Raw genomic sequence first — 27,668 nt, 5'->3', positions numbered from 1 at the left:
GCCCCTTCCCGCACACTATACCACCATACACGGTGACACAGAGGAAGGTGCACATGACATTGAAGAGGAGGTGATGGATGACCCAGTTGTTGACCCAGATTGGCATCCATTGGGGGAAGAGGGTGTCGCTGCCAATAGCTCCGATGAGGAGGAGGAGGATCCGCAGCAGGCAACGACATCGCAACAGCTGTTATCTGGCATGACAGTAGCAGTCCAAAAACGTGTTACAAAAACCAAAAGAGTTGCAGGACAGCTTGGCCAGACAGTCAAATTAGCACAGCGTGCAAGGCCTCAAAATGTCTGCCATAGTAGGAAGAGTGCAGTGTGGCACTTTTTTGAACAAAATCCTAATGATCAGGCAAAAGTTATCTGTAAGAAGTGCGCAAAGACCTTTAGCCGAGGGAAAAATCTGAGAAATTTGAATACCAGTTGCATGCTTAGACATTTAACCACCATGCACTTGCAAGCGTGCACGGACTACCAAACCTCACGTACCACATGTGCACCTGCTCCGAATGAAGGTAGTCAGCAGCGCTACATCGCTTTCCCCACTGTAAGCCCAGCGGTTAGCACACGACCAGCAGCAAATGTCGAGGTGTCGTCGCAAGGCCAAAGCAGTCAGGGAATCCCACTGTTATATCAACGAAAGACTGAATCTAGGCCATCAGCAACACCACCAACACCATCACCATCACGAACCCTCTCTCAGTCCGCCATGTCCACTGCTAGTTCCACCATATGCAGCTCTCAAGTCCAGCTCACCCTACCAGAGACTCTGAATAGGACAAGAAAGTACTCATCCTCTCATCCGCGTACACAGTGTTTGAACGCCCACATTGCCAAACTATTCTCGTTAGAGATGATGCCCTACCGGTTGGTTGAAAGCAAAGCTTTCTGTGAGCTCATGGCCTACGCAGTACCACGCTATGACCTACCCAGTCGGCACTTCTTTTCGCGAAAAGCCATCCCAGCCCTCCACGTGCATATGAAAGAACGCATTGTCCATGCACTCAAGCAATCAGTGAGTGAAAAGGTGCACCTCACAATAGATGCATGGTCCAGTCGGCATGGCCAGGGCCGTTACGTGTCCATCACTGCGCACTGGGTTAATGTGGTGGATGCAGGGTCCACAGGGGACAGCGGCGGTGGGATAGTGCTGCCTAGCCCACGGTATAGGAAACAGTTGGCTGTAGGCGTTCGACCCTCCTCCTCCAGAAGCGAAAGCTCGTCCACAGAGCGCAGTTGTGCGAGCACTCCATCCGCAGCTGCCAGTGTTGTCCCAGAGGTGTCCCACTATCGAACAGCTAGTGGTAAGCGTCAGCAGGCTGTGTTGAAGAGGAAGTGTTTGGGCGACAACAGACACACCGCGGAGGTACTGGCCGACTACTTGCAGCGACAAACTGAGTCATGGCTGGGCAGTGTACATCTTGAGGCAGGCAATGTAGTTAGTGATAATGGCGGGAATTTTGTGGCAGCCATAGCCCTTTCAAAACTCAGACACATACCTTGCTTGGCTCACACCTTGAACCTGGTGGTGCAGTGCTTCCTCAATAATTATCCGGAGTTAACACCCCTGCTCCATAAGGTGCGAAGACTGTGCTTGCACATCCGCCGGTCGCCCGTACACTCCAGTCGTATGCAGAAGCTGCAGCAATTGCTCCACCTTCCCAAGCACCGCCTCATTATCGACATTGCAACAAGGTGGAACTCCACCCTGCACATGGTTCAGAGGCTGTGCAAACAGAGGCAGGCTGTAATGCATTTGTGGAAGGATACACGGGCAGGCAGTTTGCAGGTAGACATGGAGTTGTCTGGTGTGCAGTGGTCGAAGCTGAAAGACCTCTGTAAAGTCCTTCAGTGTTCTGAGGATTGCACATGGCTGGTAAGTGCAGACGACACCATCATAAGCATGAGCATCCCACTTATGCGTCTGCTCATGCAATCTTTCACGCGCATTAAGGAGCAGGCGTCTGCAGCCGAGGAGGACGAGGAGGAGGGAAGTCTTGATGACTGTCTGCTCAGGGAAGTCTCGTGGAGGAAGACGAGGAAGAGGATGATGGGGATGATTATTTTGGGGAGGAGGATGCTTCTCAGGGGCAAGAAAAAATGTTGGCGTGGCAAGGTCAGGTACAGGGTTTGTGACTGGAGGGATGTGGATTTGCCAGAAAGTGCTCCTCCACCCAGCACTCGCAGTGCATCATTGACACCTGGAACATTGGCCCACATGTCTGATTATGCCTTGCAGATCCTAAAAAGGGACCCCCGCATTGCCAAAATGATGAACGATGACGACTACTGGTTGGCCAGCATCCTGGATCCACGCTATAAAGGCAAATTCCAAAACATCATGCCACAGGAGAACCTAGAGCTAATATTGGCTAATAAACAAGCAACTCTGGTAAACCGTTTGTTTGAGGCATTCCCAGCACACAGCGGCGGTGATGTTTTTCCAACGAGCCGTAGGGGGCAACATGGAAGAGGTGTTCATGGTGCACACAGCCGAAGTGGCGTTGGACACAGGGGTTTCATGACCATGTTGTGGACTGATTTTTCAAGTACCGCTCACACGACTGGTAATACTGCATCGATGGAAAGTGACAGGAGACAGCAGTTGTCAACTATGGTAACAAACTACTTCTCCTCCCATATCAATGTTCTCCCTCACCGGTCATTCCCCTTTGACTATTGGGCCAGTAAACTTGACACCTGGCCTGAATTGGCCCAATATGCCTTACAGGAGCTCGCTTGCCCAGCTGCTAGTGTGTTATCTGAACGAGTCTTCAGTGCAGCTGGATCAATCCTGACAGAAAAAAGGACCCGTCTGTCAACCCAAAATGTTGATGATCTAACCTTAATTAAAATGAACCATGCATGGGTTTCAAAGGATTTTGTCCCACCTTCCCCTGCTGACACGTAGGTTGCCAGAAAAATGGCTTGCTTTTGTCCTCCTTCACTACCGCGGACTTCTCCAATTACTCCATTTGCAGCTGCTGAATGTCCAACATCAACATATGCCATTTTTTCCACCTCCATAATTGGGCTGCCTCCCCCCACAGGGCCGGGGTCACCACCTGGCGCATGCACCCGTGCGAGTGCCGTTGCCCTGGACAGGTGGGTGGGCACACTCTTTTACAACGGCACTGGCACAAGGTCCCTCATAGTAGAATCAAGTGTCTCTGATGGTGGGGGTGCACACCCGCCGTCAGACACACCGGCGTACTATGAGGGGCCCTATGCCAGTACCGCTGCCCATGAGTGGGCCCCCCCTGCTTGCTCTGGGCGCCAGCACTTGCAATACTTACCTCTCCCTGCTCCACCACTATGTTGTCTGGCCTGTTAAATACTTCACTGGGACTGCCAATACAAATTTGGTGAAATGATAGATGATGGTTAAGACGTAGCTACGCCCTGTCCTGCTGGACTCTATCTTCAGATGATCAATGGCTTCCATTTGTTATGGACGTCGACTCACAATGAGACGCAGTGCTGGTTTATCATCAGCTTTCACAGTTTTCTGACTCACAGACGTGTGACATTCCTGCCCACATTTTTAAATGTGTCCTCTCATGCCAATCCAATAGAATCGCTTACGGCCTGTGGCTTCTTTCTTTTGCACTCCAAAGTCAAAGTTACCTGACAGATCATGATAGGCAGTGAGGACAATGTCTACATCTCTCCCTGTGATCACAATTTGATGGAGATGAGTACCGGTGATGGGTTCCACGGTACTGCGATACAGTAAACCTTTCATCACAAGAACTGTTTTCGCTGTCTCCACAGACAAAGTAATTGAGGGTCAGCATCGCCTCTGAGAATTCTCCCGGGAGTTTTTACCGTGATTAGTAATTCCAAAATTTCTGCAATCAGTCGACTTTCCATCTGTACTTGTATCCATCTCGTTTCCTCTTGCGGAGAGTCTTGACTGTCTTACTGAGACTGAAATTTATATGAAGATTGAAAAATACCCCAACTGTGTATACTGGTGTACGCTTCGAATACATAACCCTTTTTCTACTTTTTAGATTCTTGTCTAATCTATACTGAGGCTGTGAGTGTCTTTGTCGGACTCCGGAAATATACACGCAGATTTTTAATGTTTAATATGCTATGTGATACTGTACCCTTTCTCAACTTTCTACAATCACGTCGAATCCATACTGGGCCTGAGACCCTCTGAGCCTGCCTCCTGATATATAGACATAGGTTTTTCAGGTGTACACTATGCTACTGTCATGTCGGACGCTGTTCACACCACAGCATCCGGCAGGCAGAGGTAGTTCCACCTCCAGCCACTATAGCCTCAGTGGCGCCGGCCTGATCTTCAGGCTCTCGGGGGTTAATCCTGCTGGAGACCAGGTTGGATGGTTAGTCACGCCCACGGTCTTTAAATAGTCATGCTGGCCTATGGGCGTCGCCGATTATAGCTTGTGTTTCATACCAAGTGGTTCCGGTCTGGAGTGGAGGTGTTCAAGAGAGAGAGATTCATATCTGGTGTCGTATGATCCGTCGTTATCCTTTCTCCTTCCCATATTTGTGTTTAGTTGTGCCCTGTTCACATTACTGTTTATTCCTGTGTGTGTGCGGCGCAGTGCAGTTTAAGTTCTCCCTGTCTGTCATTATTTGTGTGGGAGCTTTGGTGGTGACTTCTCACTGGGTGGAGGGTGGAGGGTTAAGTGCAGGGCTGAGCAGGAGATAAGGAAAGGTCGGAGGCTCAGGCATTTGCACCTTCAGCAAAAACCCTGGGTTGAGGGTCAGACAGGGTTTCCCCTAGTAAAGGGACACCACAGGGGCCCCGGGTCTTTCAGCCTTAGTTGAACCTAGCCCCCGTGACATTATAATCGGCCCACATTTTTCAGGAGTCCATGGATCCATTAGATTCCATAACCCGCCAGTTGGCGGCACTGTCCATACAGGTCTCCGAGTTGAATGGGGCAGTTCAGCAGCATGGCCTGGTAGTAGCAAAGGTGCAAACGGCATCTGCAGGTATCGGTGCAGAGCCGAAGTTTCCGCTGCCAGAACGATTTTCAGGCGATCGCAGCAAATTTGTCGTATTTCGGGAGGCCTGCAAATTATACTTCCGCATGCGGCCAATATCCTCAGGTAATGAGGCCCAGCGAGTAGGGCTGGTGTTGTCATTACTGAGTGGTGACCCCCAAGCATGGGCATTTTCCTTACCACCTGACTCTGCTACATTTCATTCGGTCGATAATGTTTTTTCTGCCCTCGGGCTCATTTACGATGACCCTGACCGACTGGCTCTAGCGGAATCTAAAATCCGTGCCCTCCGCCAGGGGGAGCGCTTGGCAGAAGACTATTGTTCGGAATTTCGCCGCTGGGCTGTAGACACACAGTGGAATGACCCAGCACTGCGGAGCCAGTTTATTCATGGGGTATCAGGGAGGGTGAAACAAGCCCTCCTGATGTATGAGACTCCGGCATCATTGGAGTCTGCCATGAGTTTGGTGATACGTATTGATCGCCGTTTTCGTCAGGGGGCACAGGAGACGCTACCTCTGGGGGAAAACAGAGGTGCAGGTGTGGTTGAAGTAGATGAGTCCCCTGAACCTATGCAGATTGCTGGCGTGGCACAGGTTCGGCCTCGCGCTCCGGGAGTCCGGAAGTCCGGAGCATGTTTCTACTGTGGTAAGGGTGGTCATTATGTTAACGTTTGCCCGGTACTACCTAAGAGGGTCACACCGGCGGAAAACTGTTAAGCTCAGAGGGTATGGAGGAGACCCAACTGAGCGTATGCATATCCTCCATGATGGTATCTCAATGTATGCTCCCTGCCAAGGTTATTGTCGCCGGCAGAGAGCTACCTATATCAGTGTTTGTGGATAGCGGTTCCGCCACCAATCTCATAGATGAGGAGTTTGCACACACCGCCGGGTTTAAGATTGAAAAACTTCCTCACCCCATACAGGTGGTGACCATTAATGCTGTTCCCCTCCCTCAAGGGGAGATTACTGAGTTTGTGGCAGAGGTGAAACTCCACATTGGGGTCCTACATTCTGAGTCGGTTACATGTAGGGTCCTCCGTAATCTCCCAGCTCAAATGGTCCTGGGTTTTCCATGGCTGTCCAGGCACAACCCGGTAATTGATTGGAAAACTCAGGACATAGTACAATGGAGTGGTTTCTGCCAAGACAATTGCTTGGCCACATGTGTGTCCGCCGTGACGCCCAGCCTGCCGGAGGCTTTGCAGGATTTCGCGGATGTTTTCTCTGAGAAGGGTTGCTCAGAACTGCCTCCACATAGAGCCTATGACTGTGCTATTAGGCTAAAACCCGGGGCCAAATTACCTAAGGCCAGGATGTTTAATATTTCTGGTCCTGAGAGACAAGCTCTGAAAGACTACATCGCGGAGAGTCTGAGCAAAGGTCACATCCGGCCTTCGTCCTCGCCTGTAGCCGCGGGGTTTTTCTTCATTAAGAAGAAAGATGGGGGGTTACGCCCGTGTCTGGATTTCCGAGAGTTAAACCAGATTACTATCCGTGATCCCTACCCAATGCCGTTGATCCCGGATTTGTTCAACCAGGTAGCGGGGGCAAAATGGTTTTCCAAGCTGGACCTCAGGGGGGCGTATAACCTCATAAGGGTCCGTCAGGGGGATGAGTGGAAGACGGCGTTTAACACTCCTGAGGGTCATTTTGAGAGTCTGGTTATGCCGTTTGGGTTGACCACCGCGCCTGCCGTTTTCCAACATTTTATTAATGATGTCTTTGCTCATGTCCTGGGGAGATTTGTGATTGTATACCTGGATGATATCCTCATTTATTCTAGCGATCGGGACACTCATTTGCAGCATGTTAGGCAGGTGTTACAGTTGCTCCGGGAGAACCAGCTCTATGCTAAGCTGGAAAAATGTTTATTTTTTGTCCAGGAGTTGCCCTTTTTGGGATATATTGTGTCCGCAGCTGGTTTTAAAATGGACACCGCTAAGGTGCAAGCGGTGTTGCAATGGGAGAGGCCGGAGAGTCTGAAAGCACTCCAGCGGTTCCTGGGGTTTGCGAATTATTATAGGAAATTTATAAAACACTTTTCGACTGTCGCCAAACCGCTCACGGACATGACAAAAAAGGGTGCCGATCTGGCGAACTGGCCTGAGGTGGCTATACGTGCATTTGAGCGTCTGAAGAATAGTTTTGCTTCAGCCCCCATTCTGGTGCAACCAGACGTGTCTAAACCTTTTGTGGTAGAGGTTGATGCGTCGGAGGTGGGAGTGGGGGCAGTACTGTCTCAAGGCTCGTCCTTGAGCGAGATGCATCCATGCGCCTACTTCTCCAAGAAGTTGTCGCCGGCCGAACGGAATTATGATATCGGCAACAGGGAGTTGTTGGCCATCAAACTGGCTTTTGAGGAATGGCGACACTTCTTGGAGGGGGCGGCTCACCAGGTCACAGTTATCACCGACCATAAGAATCTGCTCTACCTGGAGTCGGCCAAGCGTCTGTCTCCTAGGCAGGCTCGCTGGGCATTGTTTTTTACTCGTTTCAATTTTCTTGTGACGTACCGTCCCGGGGCTAAAAACACCAAGGCGGATGCTTTGTCTAGGTGTTTTCCGGGGGGAGAACCTCGGGAAGAGCCGGTACCCATCCTCCAGAAAGGGGTAGTGGTCTCGGCTCTCACGACTGAGGTAGAGGCGGAGATTGCCGAGGCCCAAGAGGAGGTACCACCAGGACTTCCCGCCAACAAATCATTTGTACCCCTGCATCTTCGGCCTAAGGTGTTGAAGGAACACCACGATTCGGTACTGGCTGGTCACCCAGGGGTGAAGGGCACCTTAGAGCTGGTATCGCGTCGTTTCTGGTGGCCCAAAATCCGGCAGGACGTGGTCTCGTACGTGGCAGCTTGCATCACGTGCGCTAGGGCTAAGTCACCCCGAACCCGTCCTGCTGGCACGCTACAGCCTCTGGGGGTACCCAATAGGCCATGGACAGAAATCTCCATGGATTTTATCACTGACTTGCCAGCCTCGGCAGGGAACACGGTCATCCTGGTGGTGGTTGACCGTTTTTCAAAGATGGCGCATTTTGTGGCGTTGTCCTCTTTGCCCAATGCTAAGACGTTGGCTCAGGTATTTGTGAAGGAGGTGGTCAGACTCCACGGAATACCGTCTGACATAGTATCTGATAGGGGTACGCAATTTGTGGCGAGGTTTTGGAAAGCTTTTTGCTCAAGGTTGGGGATCAAGTTGTCACATTCATCGGCGTTTCATCCACAGTCTAATGGACAAACTGAGCGCATGAACCAAAATCTTGAACAGTATTTACGATGCTTTGTGTCCGACAACCAGGAGGAGTGGTCTACTTTCCTTCCTCTGGCCGAATTCGCATTAAATAATCACCGCCAAGAGTCATCAGGAGAGTCTCCATTCTTTTGTGTGTACGGTCAACATCCTCAGTTTTGTACCTTACGTCAGGGTGACTCCGGGGGTGTCCCGGAGGAGGATCAGCTAGGAGCCCAATTGTCATCAGTCTGGAGGCGGGTGAAACAGCGTTTGTTGAGCATGAGTGCCAGGTACAAACGGGTGGCTGACAGTAGACGCGTGCCAGGTCCGGACCTGTGTGTGGGTGAATGGGTGTGGTTAGCTACGAAGAACATAAAACTCAAAATCCCTTCTTTAAAACTGGGTCCAAGGTTTATTGGGCCTTTTAGGATTTCTGCCATCATTAACCCAGTGGCTTATCGGTTGGAACTTCCCGCAGTGTACAAGATACACAACGTGTTTCACAGGGCTTTATTGAAAAAGGTGGTAGGCTCTGTGGACACAACGCCGATGCCACCTCCAGTCATGGTGGATGGCGAGTTAGAGTTCGAGGTCGCCAAGGTAGTGGACTCTCGAGTAGTACGCCGTACTCTTCAGTATTTGGTGCACTGGCGGGGGTATGGTCCAGAGGAGAGGTCTTGGGTTCCAGCCTCAGACATACATGCGGATCGGCTGGTCAGTTCTTTTCACCGTCGTCATCCGGACAAGCCGGGTCCTATGAGTCTTGAGGGCCCTGGGGTCCCTCGTAGAAGACGGGGTACTGTCATGTCGGACGCTGTTCACACCACAGCATCCGGCAGGCAGAGGTAGTTCCACCTCCAGCCACTATAGCCTCAGTGCCGCCGGCCTGATCTTCAGGCTCTCGGGGGTTAATCCTGCTGGAGACCAGGTTGGATGGTTAGTCACGCCCACGGTCTTTAAATAGTCATGCTGGCCTATGGGCGTCGCCGATTATAGCTTGTGTTTCATACCAAGTGGTTCCGGTCTGGAGTGGAGGTGTTCAAGAGAGAGAGATTCATATCTGGTGTCGTATGATCCGTCGTTATCCTTTCTCCTTCCCATATTTGTGTTTAGTTGTGCCCTGTTCACATTACTGTTTATTCCTGTGTGTGTGCGGCGCAGTGCAGTTTAAGTTCTCCCTGTCTGTCATTATTTGTGTGGGAGCTTTGGTGGTGACTTCTCACTGGGTGGAGGGTGGAGGGTTAAGTGCAGGGCTGAGCAGGAGATAAGGAAAGGTCGGAGGCTCAGGCATTTGCACCTTCAGCAAAAACCCTGGGTTGAGGGTCAGACAGGGTTTCCCCTAGTAAAGGGACACCACAGGGGCCCCGGGTCTTTCAGCCTTAGTTGAACCTAGCCCCCGTGACAGCTACATATATACCTGTTATCCGATGAAACTGTACCCTTTCTCAACTTTCTACAATCTTGTCGAATCCATACTGGGCCTGAGAACGTCTGTCTGCCTCCTGATTAGAGATGAGCGGTGTTCAAGTCAAATTGTTCGCCAAGTTAAAATTCCAGCTGTTTTGGGCGGTGTTCGAGCCTTTCGTCGAACTCGAACACTTTGCTTAAAATCCGGTGTTCGAGGTTCCGTTCGAGAACGGTTCGTTCACCAAAAGCATAACTTCATTTTCACAGTAATAATGGCTTTCAATGTTAATAGACTGTTTCATGGCATAGTAGCGGTGTGTGGTAGCAAGCGGTGTAGTACACCTGTCAAGGAGCTACACCGTGTGTGTTTCTAATTATTTTTTACCGCATCTTGTCCAGAAAATCCTTTTGGGCCTTGTAGCACTGTCTGCTACTCAGCAGAGGAGCCCACCAGTGAACCAAGCTATGCCGCCTGCTTATGTAAGAACTGCGTGCTTCTCAGCATAGGAGCCCAGCTGTTAAGCAAGCTACAGCACCTGTGGTTTGGACACGTAATTTTTTTCTTTTTTCAGGAATGCCGGTTAGGCCTAATTCTGGAATTACGGTTGACCTGCACTTACTGGGAAATCCTCGTTCGCGGGGAATAATCTGAATCCCAGATCCCCATCACTAACGGAGTTCAGCGGGTTATCTGCACCTGTAAGGGATACACGCTGGACCTTTCAGTGTAGCGCGTGTGCAGCCCCGGACATGTAAGGGCATGACAGACCTGTTATTGATCGATCTCACGTGCCAGAGCCTCGCGTGTCCCTCTAGTAAGCTTGACGCGTACCGCGGGGCCATGCTGGAGTCCCGTTCGTTAACGGAATTAAGCTGACAAATCGCTAGCACAACTAAAAACAGACATCCACCACCACCCACTGAATCAACAAAGCTTGCAATCTGTCAATCTGTTCTGTAGCTGGCATGGTTGAGGTTTCCCGGGTGGAGTCGAATTAAGCCGCAGGCTCCACTCCTGGTGGTGCCCTTCTGGACATTCCTTTAAGGTTCAGCTTTGCAACCATACTGCCCCCGGAAACCAAACATTTTGCCTTCATGGACGCTGTTCGGAGGTTCATGGGAATAATGTCGCCCGATCAGCAGTTGGCCTGATTTATGGTGGGAAGTCCGACGGTATATGATCGTCTTCTATTTCAGATTTTTACTGTTTTTTGGTATTTTACATTTTCATTCCAGCCTTTCTTGACTTCATAAGGCCATGACATGCCTATATCTGTGTCTCCTCCTCCTCCTTTTACTCCTCGACCTCTTTTCTATATGTAGTTGCCGTTTTCCATATGTTATTTTTGTATTCTGAGCATTTTGTCTACTTTGGGACACCTTTAAAGGTGTTTTGTAATTGTTTTCTATGTGTTTGCCTGCCATTGTTTTCAATGGTGTTCGACGTTACGTTCGACAAACATTTGACGAACTTGCCTCGTGTTCGACGAACCAAAACGAACTGGAACACTAGCGGGGTGGCTAAGCACTACTCCTGAATATATAGACGTACATTTTTAATGTTTAAACTATGCTATATATACCTGGTATCTGGTGATACTGTACCCTTTCTGCCAGGAAGTCCTCCTCCGCCCACCACTCTAAGTGTATCATTGACACCTGGAACATTGTCCCACATGTGTGATTATTTCCAAATGCAGCACCAACCGCCATATGAACAGCTTCTATCCACTCTCTGTTCAACAATTAAATCGTCATGTGTAGACTATATACTGTATCTGTCTTGTTAGATGTTACTTGTTGTATCTGTTGTTATATATTATGTTGCCTCTTTGCCACAAAGAATTCCTTGTATATATGTAATATGTACTTGGCGATAATAAATTTGATTGATTGATTGTTTTCTTGCGGATCTTCTTGTTATATTGTGGTGTGATCCATCCTGAGCGTGTGACAGTCTGTGAATTATTCCTGCAATTTAGATGTACATTTAAAAATTACCCCAACACTGTATACAGCTCTACGCTTGTGATACATTACCCATTTACTGCTTTTTATATTCTGGTCTAATCCAAACTGACCAAGTGAGAGTTATTTTCTGACTGTGGAAATAAATACTGAGATTGACAACAATGACCCCTACACTGTGTGCAGCTGTACTCTTGAGATCCATTACCGTTTTACGGCTTTTTAGATTGTGTTGTAATCCAATACTGAGCCTGAGAGTGTCTGTGTGTGCCTCCTGAAATATCTACGGAGATTTAGAATGTTTAAACTATACTATATATACCTGCTATCTGATGATACTGTACACTTTGTCTAATTTTTATATTCTTGTCTAATCCATACTGAGCCTGTGCGCGTCTCTGTGTGACTGATGGTATATATAGGGAGATTGACAATCATCCTTTGACTGTGTAGAGCTGTACGCTTCTGATACAGTACCATATATCTGATGTTATTTGGGTTCATTTTCTGCAACATTTTGAAGTTTGGTGGAAGAGGCCGCGGATGTGGGCGTGGGGGGGCCAGCTGGTGCTGATGGTGGTGCTGCATCTGCTGGTAGTGACAAAAGCACAATAGCAGCTAAGGCAGGAGGTGTTGAACCTGTGTCATGGTCTGGCTCCGGAATGCCTGGAAGGCTACCTTTTCTGGGAGTAGGTTAACCGCTTTTAAAGCGGGAGCATCAGGAACTGGTTTTGGCTTACATTGCCGAAACAGACTCCAGCAAATATGCCCTCCTCTTCTGAAGTTTCAAAAAATGCAAGCACTGAGTCATCAAGTGCTGGCTCCTGGTCAGGAAGAACCCCTTTCCTTGTGTCCTTCACCCCCACCAAAAGTGAATGATGCAGCAGGCCACACTTCACATTAGTCCATGTAGCTCTTTCTATCATACCATTCCTGGGTTATCAAGTCAAATCGTGAATTCCCCAGTCCAAGATGAATCTGACATGGAGTGTGGGTGGCCAGCCAGGGCAGTGGGGTTAATCGGTATCGGGCCGGTGTCTCAGAGGGATGTGTCACGTTGGTGGTGATGACCCGTTCCGTGGCCCTGGGCGTCCATGCAAAGGAGTGAATAACATTTATAGGTGAATAATAAGTGACGCCACCTGTGGTTTCTGATCAGACTGACCTGCACTGCAGTGTCGCTTCTGTGGGACAGATGTTGTGGTGCAGCTAAGATGTAGAAGCCCTGCACGGGTAAGGCCGTAGTCACAGGGCAGATGAAAGAGTTGGTAGATGGTGTGCAGTGCAGGATGTAGCAGAGTCGTGCGCCAGGCGCAGGAGAAAGATGACAGACACAGTCATGCAGTTCCTTTACCTGTACTTGGTAAGTGCCATCCAGGACCCAGAGTACAGATGGAGTAGGAGTTGGTCAGCCTGGAAGCAAATTAGGAATTCTCTCTCTGCAGATAGGCAGTGTGGCCTCTCTTCTAGCGCCTATCTGAGGTAATCGCAGTACTGAGTTCACTGAAGTTCCCCCTGTTGACTCTCTTTTGGAACTTTCTCGTATGGCAGGCAGCCATAGCCTCTTCCTTCTGGCTCACACACGTCGCTGCTGGGGCCTCTGAGCCTTAGTTGGGAACAGAGCATTTACAGCTGCTACTTCCTCCGGTTTCTGCTGCAGGAACGTCAGTGTCCCTACAAACTCGGAGACCGGAATCCGGACCATGCGCTCCAGCTAGGAGTGAGCCTTAACTCTGCTCATCCTCCCGCTCCCCTTCTCACGTCCACACACTTCCCCTTCCTTCACAGACTGCCCTAACTTACCTCCTCCCGACACACAGAGAGCAGCTCCTCAGCAGTCAGGTTCAGAGGTCTCCCTGCTGGCCTGGAGTGGGAAATGTGTTGTGTGTTGGTTTAACTGCTAGAGAGATCCTTCGTTGCTCCCAAGCATGACATCACACTCCCTAGGAGGAAGGTAATGCTACTGTGGCGACCATTCTCCTGGGGACGCCACAAGTGCACTGATGCCCAGCCACTGCTAGATGATTCTGCTGGTACATTGACCCAGACCACTACATTCCCCTCGCACTCTACAGAGCCAGAATCTGACCCTGATTAAACTCAGGTTCCCCTTCCCGCATACTATACCACCTTGCACGGTGACAAAGAGGAAGGTGCAGATGAAAGTGCAGGTTCCTTGAGCAGGTGGGGGGGCATACTCATGGGCGACAGCACTGGCACAGGGCCCCTCATAGTATGCAAAAGTGTCTCTGCCGGTGGGAGGGCCCCCACCGTCAGACACAGCGCCGTACTATGAGGGGCCCTGTGCCAGTGCCGTCGCCAACGAGTGGGCCTCCCCTGCTTGCTCAGGATCACAGCACTTGCAAAGTTGAAATACTTACCTCTCCCTGCTCCACCGCCGTGACGTCTTCCGCGTTTCCTGACAGTGATATTCTGGTCAGAGAGCGCAATGACATCACATCTGTACGCCCTCTACCTAAACAGTCCAAGTGCAGTGAGATGGAAGATGGGGACGACGAGGAGTCCAGACCAGTACAGGGATTCCCTAGCGAGGAGACTTATTTCATTGTTTTCAATGTTGGGACAGCTATTTTTGGGGAGCACTATACTCTGGAGAATGATATATGGGGCCCACCATACACTGGAACATTCCAAAGGTGGACATCAGACACTGGAGCAGCATTTACAGGGCCCATTATACACTGGAGCATTATAAATGGGGCTCATTATATATGGAGCATTATTTGGGCCCATAAGACAGTGGAGCTCCATCCATGGGGACCAACATATACTGTAGCATTATGTGGAGCTCATCATATACTGTTACAAACATTATATAATGGGACCAATGATTCTGTATGGAGAAATATATGGGCCTCATTACTCTGTATGGCGCACTATGCGGTGGCCATAATACTGTATGGAGTAATATACTCTCCGTTTTTGGAGCTATTGGAGAATGTAAAATGGATATCAGTCATGTGATGTAAGAAGTGAAGTATTTTTCATTGTACTATACCGCTATTTATCTGCTGCATCAGAGGATCACGAATTGTGGTATGTGTTAAAGGAGCCCATTGACACTCTTTGGCCCAGGGCCCATGAAAATCTGGAGCCAGCCCTACCCCCCCACAACTTTAGCCAAATAACCCCCCAGTTTTCAATGCCTAACTATTATTATCAAGTAAATTAAGGTTGACAAGCTTAAGGAATAAGAATTGATGTTTTTGGCATTAAAATGGGCACTGTAGGTGTGTTTCCTGTCCTCCACTCACTGCCGACCTTGGTTCCCCATTGACTTGCATTGGGTTTTGTGTTTCAGTCGGCCTTTGACTTTTCACGATAATCGGCCAATTTCGTTCGACCCGACTTGACCCGAAAAAAGGCAAAGTCGCTCATCTCTTGTCACCACTAAAGGGAGCTGAGGAGCCTAATGCATATGGTATCTGCCTATATTCACCACTAGGGGGAGCTGAGGAGCCTAATGCATATTGTATCTTCCTGTAGTCACCTCTAGGGGGAGCTGAAGAGCCTAATGCATATTGTATCTTCCTGTAGTCACCACTAGGGGGAGCTGAAGAGTCTAATGCATATTGTATCTTCCTGTAGCCACCACTAGAGGGAGCTGAGGAGGAGCCTAATGCATATGGTATCTGACTGTAGTCACCACTAGGGGGAGCTGAGGAGCCTAATGCATATTGTATCTTCCTGTAGTCACCACTAGGGGGAGCTGAAGAGCCTAATGCATATTGTATCTTCCTGCAATCACCACTAGGGGGAGCTGAAGAGCGTAATGCATATGGTATCTGCCTGTAGCCACCACTAGAGGGAGCTGAGGAGCCTAATGCATATGATATCTGACTGTAGTGACAACTAGGAGGAGCTGAAGAGCCTAATGCTTATTGTATCTTCCTGTAGCCACCACTAGGGGAGCTGAAGAGACTAATGCAAATGAATTTAGCTCTGTGTTCGATGCACACCAGTCCTCAGTGAGCTCCTGCTCCCTCTAGTGATGGCATACAGGATTTTGGAGGACACTGACTGCAGATTTACCACTCACCATGTCCTCCTCCTTTACCTCCTTTACCCCAGCAGACCAGGACAGGGTGCAGAAAATACTCAATGTTGTAACAATAGTAGAAATCTTAACTGATCTTGTGTGACGCCCTCCACTTCTGACCACAGATTCTCCATGAAATGATGCAAGAGATCGACTACGACCACGATGGGACGGTCTCCCTGGATGAATGGATTCAAGGGGGAATGACCACCATCCCCCTCCTTGTTTTACTTGGGTTGGAAAATGTAAGTATTTTCTTTAGTTCTATTAGATTTGTTGTGTAACCGCCTCCATATTGCTAATTATAATCCTCATATAAAGTATCATTAAGACATCGTCCTGCTCTCTCTGACCATGGGAGGCCTCAATCCTGGGGTTGTCGCTGCAGTTTCCACCTAAAACCTGCCCTTCATTGTAGCCATAAACACAAAGTCTTTCTTATGACCTGAAGGTGAGTCCGGTGCCTGCGCCCGAGCCCGGCGTGGCCATTCCTGCACTGTACCACCTAACATTACGGTGCCAAGAAAGTGAGTCTAAATAGTAGTGCCAGCTCATAATAGATGTGACCACAGCGACACAATGAAAATAGAATTTAAAAGTTACTAGTAAAAACAAAGAACCATGAAAGCAAGGGGAGGCCAATGAGTGACGCAAAATAATGAAAAGAGAATTATAAGACCAAAGGTAGCTACCAGATGGCAGAATACTGCCAAGGAGTAATGATAACCGGTGTGTATCGCACATAGACAGTATATATATATATATATATCCATGAACCTGTATACAATGCAATTCTGCATGTTAGTTATATAGAGACAGGGTGCACAAAAATAACATCAATTGTGAAAAAAATAATTATGTTCTAATCAGACATACCCAAAAAAATATTAATTGACTGTGTCACCACATCGGCCTCCACCTCGGACCTCGACGAGCGTTCCGACCCTACTTCATCGGGGAGCTCTGTGCATGCCTTATAATGTCATCATTAAAGGGAATCCGTCAGCAGGTTTTTGGCATGTTATCTGTGAGCAGCATCACGTAAGGGGCAAGGACCCTGATTTCAGTGATGTGTCATTTGCTGGGCTACGTGGTGAAGTTTTGATAAATTCTATTTTCCTTAGCAGTTCTGTGAATGCTGAGCAGTGTATAGCCTCATACAAACCTGTGTAGATTGAAAACAGCCAATCGTTGGTGGGGGAGGGGTGACACAGAGAAGGAGGACTAAAGGCATGAGACAACTAGTCCTCTCCTCCTGATAAAACACTGATTTTATTAAAACTATAGCAAGCAGCCCAGTAAGTGATGCATCGCTGGTATCAGGGTCTCTGCTCCTACATCGTACTGTTCTCAGAGTAAATAGCAAAAATCTGGTGATAGATTCCGTTTAAGCCTTAGGGTGTCGCTCCTTTCACAGCAAGTGCAACTCACCCCCACTTTTAGATTTTGAAAGAACGTGTAAAAAGATTTTGAACCCTTTTACATACAACTAGGGCTGCCACCAGGAATTTCAGGCCCCCTTTAGCCTCCGCCTAGGTTCCACCCCTCAAACCTGCAACGGTCCCACCGCCATCTCTTGGAAAACCTTCACTTCTGCACCACATCCTCACCAATCACACATTATCAGTTCCCATCGAACACCAGATCACACACATAGCCAGCTGCTTTTGTTTTCGGCAAAAGATTTTTTAAGTCGCCACCAGGACAAGGTAGACTCTTTTGGCCGGGCCCTACTCTACTCTTACCTATTAAACATTTATTAAATTATCTAATACTCTTTTCAGGTATACTTATTTGTAAGGGAATGAGTCACATACATTTTTTAAAAATGATTAACCCATTTAATGTGGGCTCCAGTACGCGCTGAGCATACATCTTTTCCGGCACATGTCAGCTACACAGCACCTCTGTATATAGTGTACAGTGTCAGTGTACAGGTAACATACTGACTCTCTAGTTGACGTCTCTAGTTGAAGTCCTTCATCTTCGCTTTTCTTCATCCAGCACAGACCGCCATCACTTCTTCCAGCCAGGGCTCATCTCTGCAGAAAATAACACACAGTTATCTAGAGCACGGCTTCCAGAGCACATTCCCCACTTTTTCCCCAACTTCTACACTGCGCCACATGAAGATAAAAGCAACATAGTGCTGCCCTGCACAGCAACAGGACCCCCCCCCTCAATTCATCATCTCCATAGCCTATAACCTGCAGTAACCACCGATCGACCAAACCGCTGCACGACAAGCTCTACCCTCGCCTACTGTATTATCACCCATCCCTTGTAGATTGTGAGCCTTCGTGGGCAGGGTCCTCTCTCCTCCTGTACCAGTTATGACTTGTATTGTTTAAGATTATTGTACTTTATTATGTATACCCCTCCCCACATGTAAAGCTCCATGGAATAAATGGCACTATAACAATAAATAATAATAATAATCTCCTCTCGCTCACCCTTAATTCACAATCATTTGATGTTCCTCAGCCCCCAGTGTCTCAATTCATTACTTGCTGTCCCTGACCCCACAATCTCAATTCATCATTATTTACTCTCCCCAACCCCCCAGTCTCAGTTCATCCTCATTAGCTCCCCCCTTCCCACACTCATTTAATCCATTTTATATTAAAAAAAAGTTGTTCATTCTTACCTCTCAGACGATCCCCTGCAAGCGCAGCTCCACTTCTGCTGTTCTCTTGGCGAGTGGCGTACCTCCATGCTGGCGTGTACGTGTTGACGTCACAGAAGAAGCGGAGGGATCCCAGGAGCTGTGTGTCCGTTCTGTATTGACGGCTGTGCAGCATCAGGCAGAAAGGTCCCTGCGCCCTGTGCAAGCGCACAGTACATTATACCCTGGGGCCGGGCCCTCTTTCCTTCTGCTCACCGGGCCCCATACAGCAGTAAGGGCAGTAATGCCCTGATAGCAGCTCTGTATACAGCCAACACTGGAAGTCGAGCAGCCTGTGCCAGTTATTACAGCCGGGGACCTGGTACTTTCTCCACCAGCTGCTGCCCCCTGTGACAAAGATCCGGGACTGTCTCCCTGAATTCAAGATTTGTGCTCATCACGTGGTTGGGTAGTCAGAAGCTAATTGGAAAAGATTCTCCACCTCCGCCCGAAACCTGCATTATTGGTATAACATGACGCAATATAACATATCATAAACATATTGTGCAAATATGAAATAATCACAGGTTCTGACACACTGCACCAAAACTTCAGCAGAAGAAAATCCCACGAGGATGCAACTTTAATAAACTCTTTTTTTGTACACCAGGATTTACTTAAGGGACGATTTAGTAATGTTAGATCTTAGTGATGATCTGTTGAGTGTTACAACATTATTGGGGACATGTCTGTGTTGTGTGTAGATGGAGGATAATGTACATTTCATCATAAAAAGAAGGTTCGGAACTATCGAAATGAAACACATTTTACTTTATGTCCACTAGATGGCAGACACAGATAATAGAATCCATCGATAACCGATGGATATGGGAGATAGAGAGAGGTAGACATACGGAAAGAAGGGAAGTAGAGAGAAATGGAAAAAGAAGAGGCAAAAAAAGAGAGAAAGGAATATATGGGATTAATGAATGCGGCAAATAAATATGAGAGACGATTGATGTTAAACTAATAACAAAAATCATATAAAGACCTATTATATTAAAATAACCTTTATAATATAACCACTAAGAATGTCATGTACTGACATGGAGAACACCCAACAGCATGGATTCCTGAACATTCCCCACCACTGGACTGTTGTATGTATGTAATCCCAGGAGCCCTAGACTGACCCTGTACCGATCCTCTGCCCGTCAGTGGAGGTTGGCACCCTAGGGGGAATGTTGGGGTGCCCCCGCTCATCGCCAGCTGTCCCTAAGATGCCCTAGTAAGGCAGTTTGACCTTTTCATCAGATGACATCATTAACGTATTACCTACCCTTGTATTGGAGCTCCTGATGAGCCAGAAGGGCGAAACGCGTAGAGGCAGAGACCTGGGACGTGCTCTGATGGCTGAGTGTTAATCCTGTCTCATCACTAGTTTTTACCATTGCTATAAGATGTATTTGAGAAGGAGCGAATGTTGCGGCTCCAGGTACGTCTAGCTAGCGTATGCAGGGGCTTAAGTAATATACTTAGATACTGATCTGTGGACATTTCTGATACGGTGGTATCTAAACAGCAATGGTTACGCGCTTGGTACGCCTATAATTCACGGTATAACCTGGGACAGACTGGATCTATTTTTTATGCTCTGGATTAATATCAACATAAGTCAATACAATTTAAGCTACAGAAATTGTTACTCTCCAAAGGAGTTAATGACCAATTCTGGCCACGTGTGGTATATAGTCTTTATTGTCTAACTTTTTTTATATGTATCTTGTTGTTTCATCATTTCCCTGTGGCTGTAGGATTTGTTTAGTGCTAGCGCTCCCCCATAGGCACATTGTGGGGTGCATGGTGTCAGCTTTACAACAGCTTCTTAGGGATAGCCGGTGATGAGCGGGGGCACCCCAATGTTTTCCCCCTAGGGTGCCAACGTCTGCTGACAGCTGACGGGCAGAGGATCGGTGCAGGATCAGTCTCCTGGAGTTACATACAGTACATACAATAGTCCAGTGGTGGGGAATGTTTCTGAGGGTTCAGTAATCCATGATGTTGTGTGTTCTCCATGTCAGTACATGACATTTTTAGTGGTTATATCATAACGGCTATTTTAATAAGTCTTTATATGATTTCCGATTTTAATTAGACCCTACAAGCACATTACTTTCTTGAAAGAAACTAAAAACAAAATAGAAATTAAGAAATAGGAAAGATAGCATTGGAAAGAAAGAAAGAAGAGAAAGAAAGAAAGAAGAGAAAGAAAGAAGAGAAAGAAAGAAGAGAAAGAAAGAAGAGAAAGAAAGAAGAGAAAGAAAGAAAGAAAGAAAGAAAGAAAGAAAGAAAGAGAAAGAAAGAAAGAAAGAAAGAAAGAAAGAAAGAAAGAAAGAAAGAAAGAAAGAAAGAAGAGAAGGAAAGAAGAGAAGGAAAGAAGAGAAGGAAAGAAGAGAAGGAAAGAAGAGAAGGAAAGAAGAGAAGGAAAGAAGAGAAGGAAAGAAGAGAAGGAAAGAAGAGAAGGAAAGAAGAGAAGGAAAGAAGAGAAGGAAAGAAGAGAAGGAAAGAAGAGAAGGAAAGAAGAGAAGGAAAGAAGAGAAAGAAAGAAGAGAAAGAAAGAAAGAAGAGACGGAAAGAAGAGAAAGAAGAAAGAAAGAAGATAAAGAAAGAAGAGAAAGAAGAGAAGGAAAGAAAGAAGAGAAAGAAGAGAAAGAAGAGAGAAAGAGAGAAGGAAAGAAGAGAAGGAAAGAAGAGAAGGAAAGAAGAGAAGGAAAGAAGAGAAGGAAAGAAGAGAAAGAAAAGCGAAAGAAACAAGAAAAAGAGAAAGAAAGAAAGAATAGAAAGAAGAGAGAGAAAGAAGAGAGAAAGAAGAGAGAGAAAGAAGGAAGAGAAAGAAGGAAGAGAAAGAAGGAAGAGAAAGAAGGAAGAGAAAGAAAGAAGAGAAAGAAAGAAGAGAAAGAAAGAAGAGAAAGAAAGAAGAGAAAGAAAGAAGAGAGAAAGAAAGAGGTAGTAGATAGGTAGCTTAATCTCCATGCAATGTTTAGATATGGTATATTTTGTGTTCTCTGTGATCTATTTGGTAGACTCTACCAGTTTTTTTATTATTAATGTGACCACATGTAATGGAATAAAAGAGAAAAAGTAAAAAGAAAATGGAAAAATAAGAGAAAGGAATATATTAGATTAATAGATGCGTTAGAAGAATATGATAAACTGCTGATATGCGAGGAAACTGGAAATAAAGGAATAAGAAAGATTAATAGTGTGGACATGTGTAAGTAGTGCTACAATACTGCATACACACAGATGTATAATACTGCTATGTCTTACAGACTTACAATATTTAAGCACGCATGCATACACACATATACAGGCAATACACTGATGCATACACATTGTGCACACATATATATGTAACACACATACAGGTGCATCTCACAAAACTAGAATATCATCAAAAAGTTAATTTATTTCAGTTCTTCAATATAAAAAGTATGAAGTTTCCACACTCCGTGATGGTTTGGGGAGCCATGTCATCTGCTGGTCTAGGTCCACTGTGTTTTATCAAGACCAAAGTCAGCGCAGCCGTCTACCAGGACATTTTAGAGGTCTTCATGCTTCCCTCTGCCGACAAGCTTTATGGAGATGGAAATGTCATTCTCCAGCAGGACTTGGCCCCTGTCCACACTGCCAAAAGTACCAATACCTGGTGTACACACAACAGTATCACTGTGCTTGATTGGCAGCAAACTCGCCTGACCTTAACCCCATAGAGAATCTATGGAGTATTGTGTAGAGGAAGATGAGAGACACCAGACCCAACAATGCAGACGAGCTGAAGGCTGCTATCAAAGCAACCTGGGCTTCCATAACCCCTCAGCAGTGCCACAGGCTGATCGCCTCCATGCCACACCGCATTGATGCAGTAATTGATGCAAAAGGAGCCCCGACCAAGTATTGAGGGCATGTACTGATCACACATTTCAGGAGGACAACATTTCAGATTTTACAATCATTTTTCAAGCTGGTGTTATAAAGTATTCTAATGTACTGAGATAATGACTTTTGGGTTTTCATTGGCTGTAAGCCGTAATCATCAACAGTAACAAAAATAAACCCGTGACATAGATCACTCTGTTTTTAATGACTACAGTCGGTACAGAAAGTATTCAGACCCCTTTAAATTTTTCACTCTTTGTTTTATTGCAGCTATTTGGTAAATTCAAAAAAAGTTTCATTTTTTTCTCATTAATGTACACTCTGCACCCCATCTCGTTTGAAAAAAACATAAACGTAGACATTTTTGCAAATTTATTAAAAAAGAAAAAACGAAATATCACATGGTCATAAGTATTCAGACCCTTTGCTCAGACACTCATATTTAAGTCACATGCTGTCCATTTCCTTGTGATCCTCCTTGAGATGGTTCTACTCCTTCATTGGAGTCCAGCTGTGTGTAATTGAACTGATAGGACTTGATTTGTAAAGGCGCACACCTGTCTATATAAGACCTCACAGCTCACAGTGCATGTCAGACCAAATGAGAATCATGAGGTCAAAGGAACTGGCCAAGAAGCTCAGAGACAGAATTGTGGCAAGGCTCAGATCTGGCCAAGGTTACAAAAGAATTTCTGCAGTGTTCAAGGTTCCTAAGAGCACAGTAGCCTCCATAATCCATAAATGGAAGAAGTTTGGGACCACCAGAAGTCATTCTAGATCTGGCCGTCCAGCCAAACTGAGCAATCGTGGGAGAAGAGCCTTGGTAAGAGAGGTAAAGAAGAACCCAAGATCAATGTAGCTGAGCTATACAGATGCAATAGGGAAATGGGAGAAAGTTCCACAAAGTCAACTATCGCTGCAGCCCTCCACCAGTCGGGCCTTTATGGCTGAGTGGCCCGACGAAAGCCTCTCCTCAGTGCCAGACATATGAAAGCCCGCATAGAGTTTGCTAAAAAACACATGAAGGACTCCCAGACTATGAGAAAAAAGATTCTTTGGTCTGATGAGATGAAGATAAAACTTTTTGGTGATAATTCTTTTGGAGAAAACCAGGCACTGCTCATCACCTGCCCAATACAATCCCAACAGTGAAACATGGTGGTGGCAGCATCATGCTGTATGGGGGTGTTTTTCACCTGCAGGGACAAGATGACTGGTTGCAATTGAAGGAAACATGAATGTGGCCAAGTATACAGATATCCTGGATGAAAACCTCTTCCAGAGTGCTCTGGACCTTAGACTTGGCCAAAGGTTCACCTTCCAGCAAGACAATGACCCTAAGCACACAGCTAAAATAACAATGGAGTGGCTTCAGAACAACTCTGTGTCCATTCTTGACTGGCCCAGCCAGAGCCCTGACCTAAACCCAATTGAGCATCTCTGGAGAGACCTGAGAATGGCTGTCCACCAACGTTCACCATCCAACCTGTCGGAACTAAGAAGTCTGAAACACCTCAATTTACACTCACTCTCTGAGTCCTTTCTCCTGCTTACAGACATAGCTTCCCTTCATAGCATAGATGCTACTGTCACTTTTTATAACACCACAATAACAGCAACACTTGATTCAGCTGCCCCCTCACGCATAGCAAAACTCATACAATCAACAGGCAACCCTGGCTGACAAGCCTGACCAAAGAACTGAGACGGGCTTCCGGGGTCGCTGAGCGGAGATGGAAGAGATCCCGTTCTGCCAAGCAGTTTATCGCATATAAGCAGTCCCTCACCAGCTTCAAGTCCATGCTCACTGCCGCAAAACAAACTTACTTTTCATCTCTCATATTTTCCCTGTCTCACAACCCTAAACAACTTTTCAACACTTTCAATTCTCTACTCCGTCCCCCAGCACCTCCTCCCTCTCCTTTCAATTCTGCTGAAGACTTTGCCTCTTTCTTTAAGCAGAAGATAGGCATGATCAGAGAAAGATTTTGCCCGCAGCCCCCAATGCCCCTCTTAGCTGCTCAGTCCTGTTCCTCCAAAACCAGCTTCTCCACCATGACAGAAGATCAGCTCTCCACCCTCCTGTCAAGATCACATCTCACCACTTGCACGCTTGACCTGCTCCCGTCCCGCCTCATCTTATCCTCGCCACAGTCTTCATCCCAACCCTAACACACCTCTTCAACCTCTCACTTTCAAATGGAGTCTTCACCTCATCCTTCAAACATGCCTCAATCACACCTATCCTCAAAAAAACCCTCCCTTGACCCATCCACTGTGTCTAGCTATTGCCCAATATCTCTTCTCCCTTATGCCTCGAAACTCCTGGAACAGCATATCCATCTTGAACTGTCCTCGCACCTCTCCTCCTGCTCCCTCTTTGACCGGTTACAATCTGGCTTCCGACCGCAACAGTCAACTTAAACTGCCCTAACTAAAGTCACCAACGCCCTACTAACCGCCAAGAGCAAGCAACACTACTCCTCCTCCTGGACCTGTCTTCCTCCTTTGACACTGTGGACCATTCCTTACTTCTACAGATTCTCTCATCTCTTGGCATCACAGACTTGACCCTGTCCTGGATCTCGTCATATCTAACAGACTGAACATTCAGTGTCTCCCTCTCCCACTCCACTTGACCCTGTCCTGGATCTCATCATATCTAACAGACTGAACATTCAGTGTCTCCCTCTCCCACTCCACTTGACCCTGTCCTGGATCTCGTCATATCTAACAGACCGAACATTCAGTGTCTCCCTCTCCCACACCACCTCCTCACCTCACCTTCTGTCTGTCGGTGTTCCCCAAGGCTCAGTCCTAGGACCCCTACTCTTCTCCATCTACACCTTCGGTCTGGGACAGCTCACAGAATCCCACGGTTTGCAATATCATCTCTATGCTGATGAAACGCAAATCTACCTATCTGGACCTGACCTCACCTCCTTACTGACCAAAATCCCACAATGTCTGTCTGCTATCTCAGCCTTCTTTTCTGCTCACTTTCTAAAACTGAACATGGACAAAACAGAATTCATCATCTTTCCCTTATCTCACTCTACCCCTCCACCAGACCTATCCATCAATGTCAATGGCTGCTCACTTTCCCCATTCCCGCATGTTCAATGCCTCAGGGTGATCCTCAACTCTGCCCTCTCTTTCAAGCCACATATCCAATCCCTTGCCTCCGCCTGCCGACTCAAACTCAAAAATATTTCCCGGATCTGTGCATTCCTTGATGATGAAACCACAAAAACACTAGTGCACGCCCTTATCTCCCGCCTCGACTACTGCTACTTCCTACTCTCTGGCCTCCCCTCTAGCACTCTGGCACCACTCCAATCCATCCTAAACTCTGCTGCCCGACTAATCCACCTATTTCCCCATTATTCCCCAGCCTCTCCCGTATGCCAAGCCCTTCACTGGCTTCCTATTGTCCAGAGGCACCAGTTCAAAACCCTAACTATGACATACAAAGCCATCCACAACCTGTCTTCTCCATACATCTGTGACATGGTCTCCAGGTGCTCACCTACACGCAACCTTTGATCCTCTCAAGATCTCCTTCTCTACTCCCCTCTAATCTCTTCTTTACACAACCGCATACAAGATTTCTCCCGTGCTTCCCCCCTACTCTGGAACTCTCTACCTCAACACATCAGACTTTCCCTTACCATGGAAACCTTCAAAAAGAACCTGAAGACCCACCTCTTCCAACAAGTCTACAACCTGCAGTGATCCTCAGTCTACTAAACCGCCGTATGACCAGCTCTACCTTCTCCTAGTGTATCCTCACCCATCCCCTGTAGACTGTGAGCCCTCATGGGCAGGGTCCCCTCTCCTTCTGTACTTGTGTGTGCCTTGTTTTGCTCATGTTCACTGTACTTGTCTTTATTTGCCCCTTTCACATATAAAGCGCCATGGAATAAATGGCGCTATAAAAATGTATAATAATAATAACTAGAGAGGATCTGCAAAAGGATCCCCAAATCCAGTTGTGAAAAGCTTGTTGCATCATTCCCAAGAAGACTCATGGCTGTGCTAGCTCAAAAGGTGCTTCTACTCAACACTGAGCAAAGGGTCTGAATACTTATGACCATGTGATATTTCAGTTTTTTCCTTTTTAATAAATTTGCAAAAATGTCTACATTTCTGTTTTTTTTCAGACAAGATGGGGAGCAGAGTGTACATTAATGAGAAAAAAAAGAACTTTATTCAATTTACCAAATGGCTGCAATGAAACAAAAAGTGAGAAATTTAAAGGGGTCTGAATACTTCCTATACCCACTGTATATAATATGAGTTTCACTTTTTGTATTGAAGAACTGAAATAAATTAACTTTTTGATGATATTCTAGTTTTGTGAGATGCAGCTGTATATAATTATTACACACGCTTTAGATAAACATAACACACATACATACACACATTACCCACAAATACAAACACATGACACAAATGTACATACATATTATATACGCATTGCACACAGTAAACATCAATGATACATATTGAACACACAATGCACACATTACACACACATGGGTCGCCCCCTTCCAGGGCTGTGGGGTACTGTAACAACCCTGCTGGCATCACTGCATGGCCTCCCATCCCCCGCACACCAACTTACTTTCTGCTTGAAGCCATGCTGTGAATTCTGTCTGTTGCCAGCTCTGTGCCTCTGCTCTCCATGTTTCCAGACTGTGTGTATAGGGGGGCGGCGCCTGAACTCTCTGGTTCTTATGCAGTCAGGGTGCACTTGTGTAATCTGTCCCTGACCAATCACCTGGAGCCCTTGACTATTTAGTTTCTCCACTCCCACTGAAACATTGCCTGTGCAATGTCTAAACTCAGTTAGCTCCTTGCTGCTGAGCTAGCCAGGCCCTGTCCTATGTCTTGCCTTCTCTGAAGGCTCTTAGTCTGTATTCCTGTGTCTCGGTACCTTGCCTAGCATTTCTCTGTCCGCCTGCTAGGAGGCAGAATATCCTGGTCCTTGAGTCTTGTTCCCAGTGCCTTGTCTGTCCTCTGCCTGCCTGCCAGGAGGCTGAATATCCTGGTCCTTGTGTCTTTGTCCCTGTCTCTCTGTCTGAACTCAGTCTTACCTTTGTCTATCAGTCTCCCTTTCTCCTTGTCCGTGGCTCCCTTCCTTGCTGTGTCTTTCCTTGTGTCCTCCCTGTCTGTGTATCTGCACTCTCGCAGCTTTATCTGTGTATCTGCACTCTCGCAGCTTTATCTGTGCATCTGCACTCTCGCAGCTTTATCTGTGCATCTGCACTCTCGCAGCTTTATCTGTGCGTCTGCACTCTCGCAGCTTTATCTGTGCGTCTGCACTCTCGCAGCTTTATCTGTGCATCTGCACTATCGCCGCTCTGCCTGCTCGGCTCTCTAGCCACTCTGTCTGCCCGGCTCCTTAGCCGCTCTGCCTGCACGGCTCCTTCTGCCGCTGCAGTACCTCTTGCTGC

The 27,668-nt window shown here is 47.1% G+C and overlaps 1 protein-coding gene across 1 annotated transcript in view; it reads left to right on the top strand.

Moving 5' to 3' along the window:
- The window catches only part of DGKB (diacylglycerol kinase beta), a 738,755-nt gene that overhangs the window by 222,327 nt on the left and 488,760 nt on the right, over positions 1-27,668 (top strand). Inside the window, exon 9 of the mRNA XM_073582131.1 lies at positions 15,791-15,910. Coding sequence (XP_073438232.1) covers positions 15,791-15,910 — 120 coding nt within the window. The remainder of the gene's footprint in view (positions 1-15,790; positions 15,911-27,668) is intronic.

The sequence above is a fragment of the Dendrobates tinctorius genome, unplaced genomic scaffold (genome assembly GCF_039654945.1).
Source record: "Dendrobates tinctorius isolate UK_male_01 unplaced genomic scaffold, ASM3965494v1 ptg000070l, whole genome shotgun sequence".
NCBI classification, from domain to species: domain Eukaryota; kingdom Metazoa; phylum Chordata; class Amphibia; order Anura; family Dendrobatidae; genus Dendrobates; species Dendrobates tinctorius.
This window is presented reverse-complemented; position numbering and strand designations above follow the sequence as displayed.